This window comes from Saccoglossus kowalevskii, chromosome 3, assembly GCF_978046115.1.
Source record: "Saccoglossus kowalevskii chromosome 3, keSacKowa6.1, whole genome shotgun sequence".
In the NCBI taxonomy this organism is placed as follows: domain Eukaryota; kingdom Metazoa; phylum Hemichordata; class Enteropneusta; family Harrimaniidae; genus Saccoglossus; species Saccoglossus kowalevskii.
In genome coordinates, this window is record NC_140643.1 from 34,979,176 (window position 1) to 34,998,869 (window position 19,694).

The window sequence follows — 19,694 nt, forward strand, 5'->3', positions numbered from 1 at the left end:
CACAGAAAAATAAATGGTATAAAAATGTGAGATATGTTAACTATTAGTCTTACAACTATACATTTAGTTGAATTATGGAATGTTACATAGACCATAGTGTGTTGCAGTATATTTAAAGGGGAACCGATACTATAAATAGGGGCAAGATGGCCACCGCAATTAGTATGCTAATCCGAACCAAGTCGCTCACATCGTGGCGGGAGCTCCGGGAAATGTGCCATTTATGATGTTTAGAGATCAAGCTGTGATTCCTGGCCTGGCTGAGAAACTTTCCAGCCAATCAGTTCAATGGTGACATATTCTGGGAAATTTGATCAGTTGCAAGGACAATATTTTCTCGATTTGTGTGCCACCGTGCGTCGATAAAAATGCACAGGCCAGTCTGCTGCATCGATCAAGTTTTTGTAGCTGGCGAAAAGCAAAAAACTGTAAATAGGCATCACTCTAATTTAGGCGTCGGGGAGGAGTCAAAGGCCTTAATTTGGTTCTAAAATGGGCATCACGAAATGTTGAAAAATTACAGTCAATCAAAAAAACTGTTCACATAATAACAAAAATATATTTAATGTAATATACATTATTTTTTTAATTTTGTTGATAATGAAAAGTATATTCTAAAAGTTTTGAATTAAACAAACACAAATGCATAACGGTACGGTAGCGCAATCCTGTTATGCTGCATTTCACAATTGAAGTAACTTATTTGTTTTTGAAATGCAAGTAAAATTCAAATTAGTTTCACTGTAAGCGAATTATTTTGGTCACATGTAAATGCTCGATGCAATACAATATCCTCAATGTTTTTCCAAGCACATGAGTGACCTGATATGAGCTGCACGCTACAACAGCATCTGTGATGTTACTTGCCGGTCGTGGATTGAATGAGTCTTGGTTACCAGTTAAAATGTTGCTTATTTGGTGTTGGTGACCTTTATTTAGAATTGAGTATCAGTTTAGACTGATGACATTCTTGTGTCCACTTTATAATAGTTGTTTCGGAAAAACGGTACTCCTGAAAGGACTACTTTGTTTGCTCTCAGACCATTTGCATATGGGGTGTGGAAATATCAATTTTTATTTCAGGGACGAATCAAAATAAACTGCAGTACATATGTAATGATTGAAAGTATTGTTGCAGTATCCATATTTAAAATATTTACAAGTTTTCATTTTTGTTTTGTCTTGTCAGTTTTACTCCATTTTAGACATGTCAGAAGGCATGGTGTTTTTACATGTGGATAATCCTGATGGTAAGTACTGTGGTATTTACTGTGTTTTCCAAATCTGTTATTGATTTATTGGGGTTCAGGTGTTTATTGATACAAACAATCAAATTTTAGTGTTCAAGGCCTAGATCTTGGTCTTGATGGATTTTGTACTAACTTACTACTTACATTGGACTTTGATACCTATCTATTTTTAGATTAGATTTAAATTGGCCGATTGGTGGCCATTTTGTTTTAACAAATGCTGTTTGTCAAGACCGATCTTGTTTAAACTATACATTTTACGTGTAATACATAAGCACATTTGATGCTACAAATAGCCATTTTAATGTTAAAAATTCATTAAAATCAAGCATTTCTGCAATGTTGGATCTTGATATCAGTTGTGGATGTACAAATTTTACAAAGTCCTTAGTGCATATTATTTTGTGAACATGTTGGCTGATTTGTTTTCATTACATTGTTGTCATCTTGCAGACACTGGCCATGGTATAATTTTCACATCCGATGGTGATGGTATTGTTTTTTCACAGTCATTAGAGAGACATCTGGTAAGATAATCATCTAACTTGTAATTTTGATTCTGTTAGATTCAGTGGGCTTTATTATTAGTCCCCGTCGGATGCAGTCTGAAACAGAGACTTATAGATTGACCTCTTTGTTATGTGTGAATGCATGCGTGTGTCCAGACCTATATCTCAGACATGCCTGGACTGATTACATTCAAACTTCACACATATATCATACATGATATTATATCTCTCAATATGAACAAGTACTCGTTTGATGATCATGTACAAGGTGTCAATCATTTCAATGTTAAAAAAATCATTATAATCAATCATTAGCTTCTGGATCCATATCTATGGCATGTTTATGTTCCAACTATTCACTAACTGAACTATATATCTTAAATTTGATAACTAACAGTGACTGTGCCATGCATGGCTTGTTTCTAGGCCAGGGAGTTTTTAATAGTAATGTAAAGTTTCTTATTCATAAAGGGAGTTTACAATTAGTCTTGCATTGGTTTCTGTGATAGGGAGCCAAAGTGAGGTCTCTGCAATTTCTGGTGTAGAAAATCTGAGCAATGTATATTGTTTCTTGTTGACATAAGTCTTACATTTGTTTCTGTGCCAACAAGACCCCCCCCCCCCCCCATCTACTCGTGGTTTGATATTTGTAGATTCTAAAAATAGGTCAAATAGATACCTTCTAATGATTATAGCAATTTACATACTTTATATTATTGATTATAATGCAAATTAAGCTTTATCATTCATTTATGGTGTGGCAAATTAATCGTGTCTATGTGCCAGGTAGTGTGAATTGCTGATAGAGGGCGCTGTTATAACACCTGTTGAGCTTTATAAATACAGCATATCAAACAAGTGATACAAGCTTCACTTTTCACGTTTTCTTATAACTGAGTTTCCTCTTCCATTCAGTATCCCAATCATGACTCTGTGACTGACTTCTACAAAGTGGAATCGTTACGTGGTGTGTATCTCGCAAGTCAAATTAATAGCGACTCCAGTATTCGTTCAATGATTACCTTTGACCGAGGAGGAGTCTGGCAAACAATTCAGAAACCAAGTGGTATGGCATGTCCTAGTGGTAGTTCGGTGAGTGTATTTTGTTTGTTCAGTGCATGTGTGTTTACGTAAGTTGTTAGTATATCAGGCTGAGCTCAGACCACCAAAATAGAGATTAGCAACATGGCTTTTCCTTTGATGGGATGTGTGCCAGGTTTGTTTTGGTGTTTAACTCTTCAATTAAATAAACAACTGATAAAATAAATTTGTTTTTACGTGTTCTGGAATAAAAAATAATATAAAAATAGCAATATTACTCTTCATAAATATTGTAGATGGAAGTAGGAAACATTAAAAACGCTGTAACTCTCCCAAAAATTCTGAACAGAATCAACAACCTTCGAAGGTTTTATGCTCACAGATTGTATTTCCATTATGCTTGTGGCATAAAAATGATATTACAAAGACACACAAAATAAACCACCAGCAAGGTCTGCTGTGGCTCACATCCTGCAGTCTCAATCCCATTCACACCTAAAACAATTTCCATTGCTGGTAATAGAATAATAGGGCTGAGGTAATAGAATTCTAATTCTTAACTGACGCTTATCAGAGGTTGATCAGGTTCTTTACTCTGTATAAGTGTATTTTTTTAGCTCCGCTGTCGACTTTGTCGAGCGGAGCTTATCATATGAGTGATTGTCCGTCGTCGTCCGTGTCAATGTTTTACTTTTTCGACTTCTTCTTGAAAACTACAAGCCTGAATGCTTTGATACTTGGTGTATATGTACCTTGGGTAGACCTCTCTTAGATTTGTTCATTTCATGTTGATATCTTCAATTCTCTATTTTTGGTGAATATTTTTGTCATTTTTGGTAAAAAGTGATATTTTTGACTTCTTGTTAAAAACAGCAAGTCCGATTGCTTTGATATTACATATATAGGTACTACATGTGGACCTCTCTCAGATTTGTTCATTTTGTGATGATATCTTCAATTCTCTAATTTTGGTGAATATTTTTGTAATTTTTGGTAAAAAGTGATATTTTCGACTTCTTGTTAAAAACCGCAAGTCCAATTGCTTTGATACTACATATATAGGTACTACATGTGGACCTCTCTCAGATTTGTTCATTTCGTGATGATATCTTCAATTCTCTATTTTTGGTGAATATTTTTGTAATTTTTGGTAAAAAGTGATATTTTCGACTTCTTGTTAAAAACCAATAGTTCAATTGCTTTGATATTACATATAAAGATACTACATGTAGACCTTTCTCAGATTTGTTCATTTTGTGATGATATCTTCAGTTCTCTAATTTTGGTGAATATTTTTGTCATTTTTGGTAAAAAGTGATATTTTAGACTTCTTGTTGAAAACTGTAAGTCCGATTGCTTTGATATTACATATATAGGTACTACATGTGGACCTCTCTCAGATTTATTCGTTTTGTGATGATATCTTCAATTCTCTAATTAATTTATTTTGGTGAATATTTTTGTAATTTTTGGTAAAAAGTGATATTTTCGACTTCTTGTTAAAAACTGTAAGTCCGATTGCTTTGATACTATTCATATTGTTCATTTTCTAATGATGTCTTCAGTTCTTTAATTGAAATGTGCATTGCTAACAGCGGAGCTATCTCAGCCGATAGGCTGCTTGTTTATTTTCATTATAACTGTATTATTATTGTACATCTTTGCTCTGCTTGTAGTAGTAATTCATTATGAGTTAACAGCTAATTAAAAATGCCAACGAAAAATGTTTTGCACTGTGTAAACATTTGCCTTCCATTTTCATCACAAGCTATACTGCTTGTGTATTCAAGGAAAGTGCTTGCGAGTGCAGATAGATTTTTGAATGAATGCAGATACAGCTTTTACTGAAATGGCAAATTATATTGTTTTTGGTGATAGATGTATAATATGCGGTTATTACGAGGATATTGAAAAGTATGCACGAAACAAAGACAGTACAGCGGGAGTATCGACCGATGCACAGCGGAGGTTGATGCGACGGCTTACTGCCTGAGTACATAATTTTTGATATCCTCATAATAACCTTATTACCGGTATTATACACCTTTCCTCCCAAAATATTTAGAACAGAATCAGCGAAATTCTTTGTGTAGAGTCCGGACAAACCCTGGTGGCAGCCGTGTTTGTTTTTATTGTTAGAGGAAGCTTACACGCATAATCATTCTATATTTGGAATTTGCATTTCCTAATATTGTAAGATGAAAATACCACGTAAAATACTGCAGAGTTATAGCAGATGTATAATAATAAATGTTATGCTTATGTTACAGGAATGTACATTGAATATTCATTATCAATTCAGTCAAAGCAAAGGAATCAATGTGCCTTCAGGACCATTGAGTGCACCAAATGCTGTTGGTATTATTTTAGCACATGGTAAGCCAAAATAATGATTGAAAAATTAATCACTTCGGAACTGAATAATAATCTTATAATAATGTTATCAGGTTTAGAGATTTTGTTTCCTCGTATAGAATTTTCAGTTTAAACTTACAGTAAAACTCGATCAATTCGCGGTAGTAAAAATAATTATTCTTTCAAGTGCGCGAATTAATAGCGTAAAAACGGAAATTATTGTTTTTTGGTGCGCAAATTAAAAGAGTACTTTTAGATCGATTCAAAAAGGAGCTTTTTTCATAAATTTATTAGTGATTTGTTTTGTTTTTCAATGAACATGATTACAGGACGTTGTTTTAGTGCCTCTGAGACTTGTGGCTAGCGACATTCATGGCGTATAGTCGAGCAGAGAACACGCACTGCGTCGAGGACCATGCACCATGTTACACTTGAAATGGAACAGTGAAATGGCAAAGGTCACTCTGTACACAAACAAACAATGAACACGTGGCTACAAAGTAGCCATCTGGCTGCACTGCCTTTTTTTTTAATTTTTCTAGGCAGTACCGTCAGATACAACAGGTTCGACAGGACGTCGGCGGTTAAGCCGTCAAACCAATCACCATCTTCGTCGTCGTCGTTTAAAAGCAGATTAGCAATGATTTCTGCTATTTCAGTGTTGCTTCGGATAAGGTGGTCTTCTGCCCTCGTTGATTGCATTTTTGTAGCCATGTGTTCATTGTTTACATGATTGTTTCTTTTTTTTGTCTAGCACTTTCATCTATAATGAAAATGTGACACGAGGTCAATCGCCCCACCAATCAAAAACGTCAATTTACGCACCATAGGGCGGTTCACTTAAATGACGTAATAGAATAAAATCACTTTCCAAAATGGCGGGCACATGGTCAAGGCATCCCTGTGGACCAGCGACGAAAAGCCCTGTACTAAGCTTTCGATCACGGAAATTCGTAATCAATGTGCTGACCGATGGATATTTATCGACTAAGTAATAATCTTGCCCAACATCTGTAGTGTCGTGGGAAAATGACCAAACCTAAACTGCTTGCTAACTGAACGGCTGTAATGATGGAGATCGTCTGCAATTGCGGCTACACCAAGTACTGAAAACATAAAAACAAAATGTATATTTTTAATGTCTTCATGCAATATATTCTGAGTTATCCACTTTATTCTGGTCCGCGAATTAATAGGATAAAATTTTAAACATTTTTTTGAATGCCGCAAATTAAAAGGATACATTTAAAAATTAATGGGTGCGTGAATTAATAGGGACCGTGAATTAATCAAGTTATTATGGTATGTACTCGTTACAAACCACGCATAGACTGATAATTTCAAAGTTGCCAACATTGTGATACAAAGTGCAGTAAGTTCTGGTAAGCTCTGAACTAAAATTGCATTTGTATTACCAAATCGCCTAGACGACTGGGAAATGATTTTATCTCAAAACAAATTTATTTCCCTGCTATTATAATTATAATAAATAATGCCATATTATATGACATATCATCATGTGATTTGATTTACCTTACCCTAGGTCATGTGATTTGATCTACCTTACCCTAGGTCATGTGATTTGATCTACCTTACCCTAGTTCATGTGATTAGATCTACCTAACCCTAGGTCGTGTGATTTGATCTACCTTACCCTAGGTCATGTGATTTGATCTACCTTACCCTAGGTCATGTGATTTGATCTACCTTACCCTAGGTCATGTGATTAGATCTACCTAACCCTAGGTCGTGTGATTTGATCTACCTTACCCTAGGTCATGTGATTTGATCTACCTTACCCTAGCTTATGTGATTTGATCTACCTTACCCTAGGTCATGTGATTTGATCTACCTTACCCTAGGTCATGTGATTTGATCTACCCTTACCCTAGGTCATGTGATTTGATCTACCTTACCCTAGGTCATGTGATTTGATCTACCTTACCCTAGCTTATGTGATTTGATCTACCTTACCCTAGGTCATGTGATTTGATCTACCTTACCCTAGCTTATGTGATTTGATCTACCTTACCCTAGCTTATGTGATTTGATCTACCTTACCCTAGGTCATGTGATTTGATCTACCCTTACCCTAGGTGATGTGATTTGATCTACCTTACCCTAGGTCATGTGATTTGATCTACCTTACCCTAGGTCATGTGATTTGATCTACCTTACCCTAGCTTATGTGATTTGATCTACCTTACCCTAGGTCATGTGATTTGATCTACCTTACCCTAGGTCATGTGATTTGATCTACCCTTACCCTAGGTCATGTGATTTGATCTACCTTACCCTAGGTAATGTGATTTGATCTACCTTACCCTAGGTCATGTGATTTGATCTACCTTACCCTAGGTCATGTGATTTGATCTACCTTAACCTAGGTTATGTGATTGGATCTACCTTACCCTAGGTCATGTGATTTGATCTACCCTTACCCTAGGTCATGTGATTTGATCTACCTTACCCTAGGTCATGTTATTTGATCTACCTTACCCTAGGTCATGTGATTAGATCTACCTAACCCTAGGTCATGTTATTTGATCTACCTTACCCTAGGTCATGTGATTTGATCTACCTTACCCTAGGTCATGTGATTTGATCTACCTTACCCTAGGTCATGTGATTTGATCTACCTTACCCTAGGTCATGTGATTTGATCTACCTTACCCTAGGTTATGTGATTGAATCTACCTTACCCTAGGTCATGTGATTGAATCTACCTTACCCTAGGTCATGTTATTTGATCTACCTTACCCTAGGTCATGTGATTTGATCTACCTTACCCTAGGTCATGTGATTTGATCTACCTTACCCTAGGTCATGTGATTTGATCTACCTTACCCTTGGTCATGTGATTTGATCTACCTTACCCTTAGGTCATGTGATTTGATCTACCTTACCCTTAGGTCATGTGATTTGATCTACCTTACCTTAGGTCATGTGATTGAATCTACCTTACCCTAGGTCATGTGATTTGATCTACCTTACCCTAGGTCATGTGATTTGATCTACCTTACCCTAGGTCATGTGATTTGATCTACCTTACCCTTGGTCATGTGATTTGATCTACCTTACCCTTAGGTCATGTGATTTGATCTACCTTACCCTTAGGTCATGTGATTTGATCTACCTTACCTTAGGTCATGTGATTTGATCTACCTTACCTTAGGTCATGTGATTTGATCTAACTTACCCTAGGTCATGTGATTTGTTCTACCTTACCCTAGGTCATGTGATTTGATCTACCTTACCCTAGGTCATGTGATTGGATCTACCTTACCCTAGGTCATGTGATTGGATCTACCTTACCCTAGATCATGTGATTGGATCTACCTTACCCTAGGTCATGTTATTTGATCTACCTTACCCTAGGTCATGTTATTTGATCTACCTTACCTTAGGTCATGTGATTTGATCTACCTTACCTTAGGTCATGTGATTTGATCTACCTTACCTTAGGTCATGTGATTTGATCTAACTTACCCTAGGTCATGTGATTTGATCTACCTTACCCTAGGTCATGTGATTTGATCTACCTTACCCTAGGTCATGTGATTGGATCTACCTTACCCTAGGTCATGTGATTGGATCTACCTTACCCTAGATCATGTGATTGGATCTACCTTACCCTAGGTCATGTTATTTGATCTACCTTACCCTAGGTCATGTTATTTGATCTACCTTACCCTAGGTCATGTTATTTGATCTACCTTACCCTAGGTCATGTAGCTGATGCACTTCAGACAACTCCACCAGATGTATTTGTGACTGATGATGGTGGATATACATGGACTAAAACGTTAGATGGACCGCATCACTATGCTATCACTGATCATGGTGGACTCTTGGTTGCTGTATCAGCTCAGTCAGACGTAACCGATACTCTCAAGTAAGAAATTGTTATCTATATCAGGTTTTAGGAACATATTTTTGTTATAGAATTAGAAGAAAAAAAAATTCATTCAAAATAAATGCACAATTTTTAAAAGAATTTAAAAAAAAAGATTGTGTAACCCTGCATCTTAGCCATTTATATTAGACTTAAAATTGGATTTCAGGTAATTACTCTGATGGGGCAATGACAATAACTCAAAATAATGATCACTGAAAGTTCATTTGGAATAAATGTCTCTAAGAAGTGTGACATTTCTACCCATTGTCGGGGGATAACTGACTATTAATATGCTTTAGTTGTCATGCATAATTAGCATAAATCTGCATATGAATTACAAGCGTAGCTCTGTAAAATTTGATGCTCGGAGTCGGTCATGTGATAAAAAGGTTATCACCTGATTTTGCTTATTCGTAGAGTTGGTTGGTACTCGTCATTAGCTTCATTATCCACTCATTCACCTTTACTATCAGTTCATGAATAATACTAGCTCATGATACCAACTCTACGAACAAGTGATATCCGATGATAACCTTATAAGATTTAATACTATTTGATTTTAAGCTGTATATATTAATCACTTTCTTACATCGGTAAACTTGCCTTCACCTATTTTCTTCTTTCAGTTCAGAGCAAATAACCAACTAAAATCTCAATTTTATTTATTTGAAAGGTTTTCATATGATGAGGGTCAATGCTGGTATTCGTATAAATTCATAGATGAGCCAATCAGATTCACTGGATTGCTGACAGAACCAGGATCAAAAACATTGAGAGTATCGTTGTGGGGATTTGGTGTTGATGACAGACAATGGAGAGTGGTTGTTATAGATTTCACTGAATTACTTACTCAGCAATGTAAGTCTGCTTCATTTGTATACAAGGATCAGCACTTTTGTTTCTATGTTACTTTACATAATTGCACGCTCTACTTTTCACCTGCATTACTACAACTTACTTTACTTTCAATTGTTTCTTTAAAGAGTTATTATGATTAATTTCCATATTTTTGTTCATTCTAATTAGGTGATTAATATCCCACTTCTATATATGACCAGTCTATATGCATAGATGACCTTCTCTTTTGCCCTTTGTTATGTACTGGTATCATCACCCAACCATATGCTGTGATCTTCCCCACCCTTTATAGTCAAACTCTCCATCTTATGCTGTGATCTGCCCCACATATGTAATGACATCCTCACCCTATGCTATGATCACCCTTACATATACAGGACAAGCCATGTGTGTAGCGTTAATAATTCATATATGCGACAGAATCTGTCTGCACGCATTACCCATCATTCCTTGTATTCTGGTTGTCTCTAGGTATTGAACATGATTACGTGGAATGGACGGCACATGAATTCAATGAAAACAATGGCTGTCTACTGGGCAAAAAAGAAGTTTATAGACGCCTAAAAAAATCATCATTTTGTCGAAATGGTTATGGTTATGAAATTAAACAAGCTTCTTCGAAGTGTACTTGTACTAAAGATGACTATGAGTGGTATGTTGGGAGAATGTACATCCATATTCAATTGTGTTCTGTACTGTTGTCTCTATCACCGTTGTCACCTTTTTGTACAGCAGATATATGGATAATATGCAATGTATAATTTATTATAAAGTGAAGACATTATTTTGGCAGAAAATGGCAGTATTTGTTTAATGAAATTATTAATAATAGAAATACATAAACATGCTGATTATCTGTTGACATATAAACATTTCTGACAGTTATTTTTTCATCTGGTTTTGTATTTTTAAAGCGATTATGGTTTTTTCCGTAATACTAATCAAGAGGAGTGTGAAGAAAATCCTTCATTAAAAGGAAAAACTTTAGAAGTGTGTATAGAGGGAGAAGAAGAAGATCTTGTTACAACAGGGTTTGTTATGTTTTCACTTTGATGTTTTATTCGTAACTTTTTCAATTGTCATTGTAAGGGTTAGAGGTCAGAGGTCAGAACTCACATAACAATGAATGTTTTTTTTCATATTGTTAGAAGCCAGTTTTTGAGATTAGCTAAACGCCATTTGGACATTTACCTGATAAGTTAGTAGATATTAACAATCTATATGTATATGTCATGCTTGGACATGTTTAATAACAGCACAGTAGATTGTGCAATTAAAATGACGGTGTCACTTTAAACATTCATTTTATTCAATTACATCATTACTATAAGTCAGCACAATAACTGATCTGTTGAGAAATCCCGAAATTATGTGTATTTGTGCCTAGGATTAATTTCTGTTCACAGCTATGAATGTCATAGCATTGATTGTATGCCAAATTTATAATCGCTTGTGTGCTCAAAGGAAACAAAGTTGTGGAATCATATTTGAATAATTTACTATCACATAATGGCATCACTGGGAAACTGCATAAACTATTTGAAGTGGAGTTTACTTAAGGTAGCGAGAGGGGAAACACAAGTTATAGTTTGATTGAGATTAGGATTTTCTTTGCCAGTTACTAAGCATGTAGTTATGGCAATGTATATGTTTTCAGAAAGCTGAGTTATAGCAGAATACGATCATATATGTTTCGTCTTGATATTTGCTCAAGGGATTAAGTTACGATCGTTCCAGTGAACCTCCTAAACATAGAGTTTTTTTGCGGGATTGGCCGTTTCTCTGTGTTCCTTTTTTCTATGTTTCTGATCTTTTCACTGTTGCTTTATCAGATAACAATCTTTGAAATTACGTCTCGGAATTTTTATGTGCCCCACAGTTCCGGAGATAAAGTCTGTTGAACTTTATGGACTACATTTTATGATCGTCTCCATGTTCTCAAGGCCGTAACTCAACGTCAACGGCTCACATAAACGTCCATGAGACATCATATTTTAGCCCATTTTGTGGCATTTGTACATCGTTAGCGCAGAAAAAAGCGGTAAAAAATGATGTCTTCAATAGTTATGATAGTCAAAAAATAGTTTCCGTAAAAACGTTTCTTCGAATTTGGCCACAGATAAACAGCTAATTAATGACCAAATGTCTACCATTTCGATCATACTTTGTAAATATTCAAGTATCTGATCTGCGTGGACTGTTACATCGTGAAAAATTGGTTGGTTGTTTCTTAAAAAATGTCAAAACTTAGCAGTTTCATCGAAAGTGGGTGCTAAATTGAACAAGATGGCGTACCGCGCAATTAATTTATTCAAGTCCCTTTGCTACATTTGTTTGTTCTCTAAACACGAGGCGGGCCATCGTGGCAGCATATATTTACTAACGGGATATACATGCCTTCAAGTACAGATATGTTTACTTTATGCCTATGGAGAGTGTACCGTTATCGGATTTGTTATAATCAATTAGCTCCAAGTCAGCACTAGTTAGTTGTTTTTCCTACCGATGAAAACGAAATGTTGGCCATAGTCACAGAGAACCACAAGCAGTCTACTAGAGCACAGTACTCATTTCGCCCAACCTCCCGCCCGCTCCCGCTTTCCAATCGCTTTTTTTCGCTCACTTTTGCGACCGCTTGTTGAATTCGACCAAACAATTTCCGCTTTATTTTTGACCGCGCAAACCCGCTCGCCCTTATTTAAAATTCGGACTAACAAACAATTTCCGAGGTTCGCATTTTCTTATAATTGTCTTTCTGGTTTTCATACATGTAGATATTGAACAACCGTCAAAAGTTCAAATATTTATTGTTTTAACTATCTATAATTATAATTATATGCACGCAATCTGACCCTTTGACCTCGATTTGGCTGGGATTGAATATTTTATTTTAAACAATATTCTGACGTGAAATACAAAATGTATTTCAACACAAGTATGGCATGTTTGTCTGCGTTTTCTTTGCTGTTTGTTGAGTCTTCGCAATGTGTTTGTATATCGAAAGAATGTTCACTCTTTTTTGACGCCGGAAAAATATCAGTCGCGGAGTTGCATTTTTGATTCTTGCACTTATAGTAAAAATGGCTCCCCTAGCCATGTCGGATGTTCGTGTTTTCTGCCAAAACGACATCTATATATCACTGTCAATTTTGTTTACAGACTGTAACTCTACCATGATGAGTGAACCAGCGTCTGTATCCAGGATTTCCATCTCGTTGCCGTCATCGTTGTCGTCTGAACTGTCAGTGTCACAATCACTCAGAACAATTTTTTGCGCAGAACTTTTGTTGCTACTGTCGATTGGCTCGTCTTCAAGCCACTCTGCGGGCTGACTGTGATATGAGCCCAGGTCACTTTCATTTAGATATCTTTTAATGGCTTCAGACATTTTTCGTCATCTCGGAACTCCTTCCCATGATATAATAGTTTATTAAAACACTGAGAAAAGCTTGACTACAATAGCGTAATGTTTGTCTGTGCTTCGATCGCGTAACGGACACTACTTATAGATTACACAGGATATAATAAAGCTGGATGGTCAACAAATCAGTATGCAAATTAAATCCTTTGTCTTCAGTCTGTCACTCAACATGAAGTGTAAACGCATGGAGGTCCACAACTAGATTTCCGGGAATAAACTGAAATTACGCAACAAATGCACCACGCACTGTCAATGTGGACCAAAGATAAAGAAAGTACACAATATAATGTTTCATTATCCAAATTTTTTTTAAAAATGTTTTTTTACTTCTAGTTTTCCCCTCTCGCTACCTTAAACAGAATCGTAACACAGTTAGACTTAGAATTTCCTAAGGAGTGAAGGAATATTTCCTTCACAGCTCTTTTCACTGACCTTTAATTCTGTGTATCTTGAATGATCCTGTGTTGACTGACTACATTGAGCAAAAGAAACTTTGCTCATTTTTTTTGTGCAGATCTATGTTTAATAATATAGGATTCCAGGCTAGTTCAAAAGTTATGTTTTTTTGAGGATATTTATGTTTGGCTGTTCATATAAACTATTAATCTTATGTTTATCAATAACTTAAGATATGATGATTGCATTTAACAGTGCCTACATTGTTTTCATTTTGTAGATATCGTTTGATACCAGGTGATGAGTGTAAAGATGGATATGAACCTCCAAGAAAGTTAACAGATGCAAAAAAAAAATGCCAAGAAGTTGCAAAAGCAGCGGCGCCAAAAGAACTTAGTTCACATCCACACAGGGTAAGTTTGCAATCAGTATTCTTTCTGTAAATGCACTTTAGTTTCATGAGAATCTAATATTAGCAAATATTATGCAAGTTGCAATCTCATCTGATGCAAGTGAAGATTCCATTTCCTTTTTATCGCTTAACCAGTGTATTATATTGTCTGGCCAAGAGATAATATATATATATATATATATATATATATATATATATATATAAAACTATTTCTGGCCAAGCTTCTTTCCATGTTGCATCCAGATCTTGCAGGATCATGGATAATGACTTGTGTTTCAGACGGGATTCTTGTGGGTTATGCGCTTATCCTACAAAAAGGTGCTTCAGTGAACAAATTTTTGTGAACTTCTTCAAATAGTGCAAATGTACAGTACTTCTTATTTGTAATTCATGCCTCCAATACTTTCTTTGATTTAAAATGTTTTTGTTTTTTCTAGTCTTTCTTTAATTTTCATGTGTTTTCAACTGTGTCTTGTGTGTACCTTGAATGATTTTGTTGGAAGTAGGTACACAGACAAGAAATATAGTATACATTAGGCATATTTATATTTACTGAATGTCACTGACCAGTGCAATTAATACAATCTACTAAGAGAAGATTGTGGGTGTATACTCAATGTAACTTTGCTTGTAGCACATTTTTTGTCTAAAGAAATACATGACATTTTGTAGCAGTGAACATTTCATTGAGATCCATAGTCTTAGTAATTTTAACAAAATTCTTTATTTTGAGGTTATCAAATTGTGTTTTACTGTGTCTCATCCATAATTCTGAACCTGTTTTTTTGTTTTGTTTTTTTCTCTCATTAGGGTGGCCATACTGCTGGTATTGTTATCGGTCTCTTATTGCTTATTGTAATTGTAATTGCAGCTGCTGCTTTATTTGTACTTCGAAAAAATAAATATTTCAGGCACAAGTAAGTAACATAATTCAATACTGTATGAGTGGATTGAATACCAAAGTCAACTTTTTAGTCCCTATTCGGATGCAGTCCGAAAACGGGGACTTATGTTTTGACCTCCATGTGTCTGTGTGTGCATGCGTGCCTGTTTCTTAGAAATGCCTGGACCAATCACAATCAAACTTTACATATACATCATACATTATACATATGCACATCAATTTGTTTCATGATCTGATTCGAGATGACCGAATGGCAGCCATTTTTGTACTGAAAATCATCAAAATAAAGCATTTCTCGGCTGTTTACAGATAGATTTTGTTCAAACTTAGATTGGACATTATAGGACCTTGATGCACATCATTCTGTTTTTCAGATAAGATTCAAAATGGCCAACTGGCGGCCAATTTGTTTTAATGAATGGGCTTCTAGAGCCATGTCTCTGACATGCTTTGACCGATTATGTTCAAATTTGTATTATTCATTATACATCATGTCATAGATTTACAGATTTATTGGTTTGACGATCCTATTCAAAGTGGCCGAATGGTGGCCATTTTTGTGCTACAAAAATCATCAAATATCAAGCATTTCTGGCATTTATGGATGGATTTTGTTGTAAATTATAACATACATTAGACATTACGAGTTCCTGATGCACGTCATTTTATTTTTCAGATCGGATTAAAAATGGCTGACTGGCGGCCATTTTGTTTTAATAAATGGGATCTAGAGCCATGTCTGACATGCTTTGACTGATTATGTTCCAATTTTATATATTCATTATACATGTATTCAAAATGTGGACAATTATTCGATACAAATGTCGTAATCATATTTTCTGACATGGTTATTAGTCCCCGTTCGGACGCAGTCCGAAAACGGGGACTTATGTTTTGCCCTGTGTGCGTCCGTGCGTCCGTGCTTCCGTGCGTCCGTGCGTCTGTGATCACCTGTATCTCGAACATGCATGGACCGATTGAGTTCAAACTTCACTCATACATCACACATTATATGGGACATATGCACATGCATTTTTTTCATGATCCGATTAACGATAGCCGAATAGCGGCCATTTTAAGGCCGAAAATGCATCAAAATCGCACATTTTCACCATTCCGGACCCGGATCTCAGTTATGCATGGACGGATTTTGTTCAAATTTGGTACATACATTAAACATAATAGGACCTTGATGCACGTCATTTTTTTTTTTGGATCGGGTTCGAAATGGCCGACTGGCGGCCATTTTGTTTTAAAGAATTCAGTTCTGGATCCGTATCTGAGACGTGCTTGGATTGATCGAGTTCAAACTTCACACACACAAGGTACATCATGTCACAAATATGTATGTGCATTTGTTTCATGATCTCATTAACGATAGCCAAATGGCGGCCGCTTTAAAGCCGAAAATGCATTGAAATCGCACATTTTCACCATTCCGGACCCGTATCTCAGTTATGCATGGATGGATTTTGTTCAAATTTGGTACATACATTAAACATAATAGGACCTTGATGCACGTCTTTTTTTTTTTCGGATCAAGTTCGAAATGGCCGACTAGCGGCCATTTTGTTAAAGAATTCAGTTCTGGATCCGTATCCAAGACATGTCTGGATTGATCAAGTTCAAACTTCACACACACATGGTACATCATGTCACAAATAGATATGTGCCTTTGTTTCATGATCTGCTTAACAATAGCGAAATGATGGCCATTTTAAGGCCGAAAATGCATCAAAATCACGTATTTTCACAATTCCAGAACCGGATCTCAGTCATGCATGGATGGATTTTGTTCAGATTTAGCACAATGTGTTGTACATATGCAGGTGCATTTCGGTCATGATCTGCTTTGAATGTATATGTCACTCAAATATGAACGGAACGGGGACGTGTCATTGACAATGACTTGTATTCCAGCTATATTACTATAAACAAAACTTATATCCCTGCACTTAAACTGAACCACTTCTGGTCATTTTGCTCTGTGGGAGATAGACGAAAATAACACAAATGAGATGGAATGAAAGGCCAAGTATTCTTGACATTTATTGAAAAATGAGAGGCTTGTAAACCTTAAAAAATCCCTCGCCAGTTTCCTCAAACTGAAAGATTACAACAGAAAAACCTCCAAGGCGGTCCGGGTCAAAGGTCAACTGACGAGGAAAACTTTCAAAACAATAAACCAGTGAAAATTAAGCACAAATTAATCTCCCACAAAGGTGTGGGCCCCAGAAACGCCACAAGCCACACTAGTGTGTGGCCGCCCCACCCAAAATGACCAGAAGCAGAGGTAAATCCTTATGAAAGTACATTACTTAAGTGAACACTAACTAAATTGCTTGAATCCGAATACAGCGGCCCCTGCCTGACCTATATCGAATAGAAGGAAAAACAGAACAATGTAAGGCACCCATATATAGCAGCCCCTGCCTGACCTATATTCAAGTGCAAAACATGTTTCGTCTATTCCTATAAACATGTTACCATACTGCTGGTTGCCTAATATATCCCTTGAATGCATCTGACTTCCATCTACCTAAAACACGGATCTGAGCATCAGACAACCCATCGAAAGCAGCTTGTGAGGCTGCTCCTATACGAAAATTATGTCCCTTGAACCTATCAACATTAAAGCCACAAAACTCAAGAGAACACCTAAGCTGAGCTGTGAAATCACCCCTGTCCAATGCCCAATGCTCCAGGCAGGCAGGCAGGCAAAAAAGTGGGCCCGCATCTACTCCCCGTAACTGGCAAAAATCCCACATTGCCTGCACAGGGCAAAGGTCAGTCACCTCCCTCCTACAAAATGAAATAACAAATGCTGTGCCTGGTTTGCAATGCTTAAATTTGGATAAGGTTAATCTCATTGACTGAGGTTTACCCATGGTTCCAATAAACTACAACTGATTGAAAAGAATGGCCCCACCCACATCATGCCTATTTTTAATTGTAATTTCCCCAATCCTGAGGAACCTATAGAATGCTGTTAAAAACATTGCTCTAAATAAACACCCTTGATAAGCAGATTAAATAACGTGTGGAATAGCCTTAACTAGACAATGCAAAATATCACGAGTGATAGGAAGACGGTCATCCAGTTGAAGTTTTAACTTTAGATATGACTGCACCAATTTGTATACCATAAAAGACTTGGTTGGGTCTGAAAAACCTGCAATTTTATGAACGTAGCTATTGGCTGACAAGTAAGTTGAAACAGTGGATGGTGCCAGGTGCTGCCTAGAAAGGTAGCCAATAAACAAAGCAATGGTTGTTTCCGGAAGTGGTAATGATGGACAATGTGTACCCCCAACTGGCTATACAAAAATTGGGCAAAAACCTGCACGCTGATATGTTGTCCTACAAATAGCTGCAAATAGCCTGCTAGAAAAGTCTGGCTACTGCCATTTCCAATTGACTGGTAGCAAATGTGAAGGAATTGGGGTTGGATTGATATCCATGCCATAAGCCATTGATCTGAACTGATCCACCTGCAAACGAGAAAGACAGTCGGCCAAAATGTTATGCCTGTCTGGAATATGTTTTGCTCTAAAAAGAATGTTAAACTGAAGGCCAATGAGCACGATCCGATGAACTAAAACCATCAGGTCTTTATCCTTTGCCGACTGCTTATTCAAGACTGACACCAGGGCCTCATTGTCAGTGAAGAACAACACCTGCTTGTTACTGAGATAATGCCCCCACACTTCAAGAACCAGCATGATTGGAAATAACTTCAAGACTGCAATATTAAGAACTTTCCAGTCAGCTGGCCACTGCCCAAAAAACCAATGAGAACTAAAAATGCCACCGTACCCCAGTGACCCTGCTGCATCTGTGAACAAACAAAGAGATTCGGACGAATGCCAGATAGCATCCATAAAAATTGTCTTCCCATTATAACTATCCAAAAACTGCTTCTACACAAGAAGGTCTGCTTTAACCTCTTTGGTCAACTAGATATAAAAATTTGGTTTCTTTATCCCCTTTGTCAAAATAATTAACCTACGCAAAAATGCCCGGCCTGGAACCACCACAATGCATGCAAAATTTAAGGTCCCCACTAAAGACTGAATTTCCTTGAGCATCACTTTTTTTCTTACTAAGAAAGTATCAATCAAGCTGCGGCAACACAACAGTTTATCCTGTGGCAGTCGACACTCGCCTTGAACTGTGTCAAACTCAATACCTGCAAACACCATGGAAGTGTTAGGTTCCATAGTCTTTTCCTGTGCAATTGGAACCCCAAGGTCAGCACACAAATCCAAAAAAGCCTGCAAATCCGAAAAACAGCGCTCCCTAGTTCGTGCCAGAAATAAGAAATCATCCAAAATGTGGATAGTTGCCTCAACACCCACAACTTTAAGCAAAATCCACTCTAAAGCTGAACTAAAATGTTCAAAAATGCGCCATGATGTTGAGCACCCCATTAGAAGACATCTATCGAAAAAGAAATGATCATCCCACCTGAAACCCAACAAACAATGGTCATGTGGAGCTACTGGAATAATTCTGATTGCTGATTTGATGTCAGTTTTAGCCAAGAAACAGCCTAGACCCAGATCCCTAATAATCTTAACTGCATCATCAATATTGGCATACTGAACATTTGCCAACTCAGCTGGAATACCATCATTTATTGATGAGCCT

General features: G+C 36.7%; 1 protein-coding gene across 2 annotated transcripts in view; it reads left to right on the plus strand.

Moving 5' to 3' along the window:
- LOC100313736 (sortilin-like protein receptor) overlaps positions 1-19,694 on the plus strand; it is a 50,329-nt gene that overhangs the window by 22,764 nt on the left and 7,871 nt on the right. For both annotated transcript variants that reach the window (XM_085496490.1, NM_001168188.1), the window contains 10 exon segments: positions 1,190-1,250; positions 1,704-1,777; positions 2,675-2,851; positions 5,071-5,176; positions 8,882-9,050; positions 9,727-9,911; positions 10,383-10,563; positions 10,826-10,942; positions 14,009-14,141; positions 14,951-15,057. In XM_085496490.1, the coding sequence (XP_085352616.1) occupies positions 1,190-1,250; positions 1,704-1,777; positions 2,675-2,851; positions 5,071-5,176; positions 8,882-9,050; positions 9,727-9,911; positions 10,383-10,563; positions 10,826-10,942; positions 14,009-14,141; positions 14,951-15,057 (1,310 nt within the window).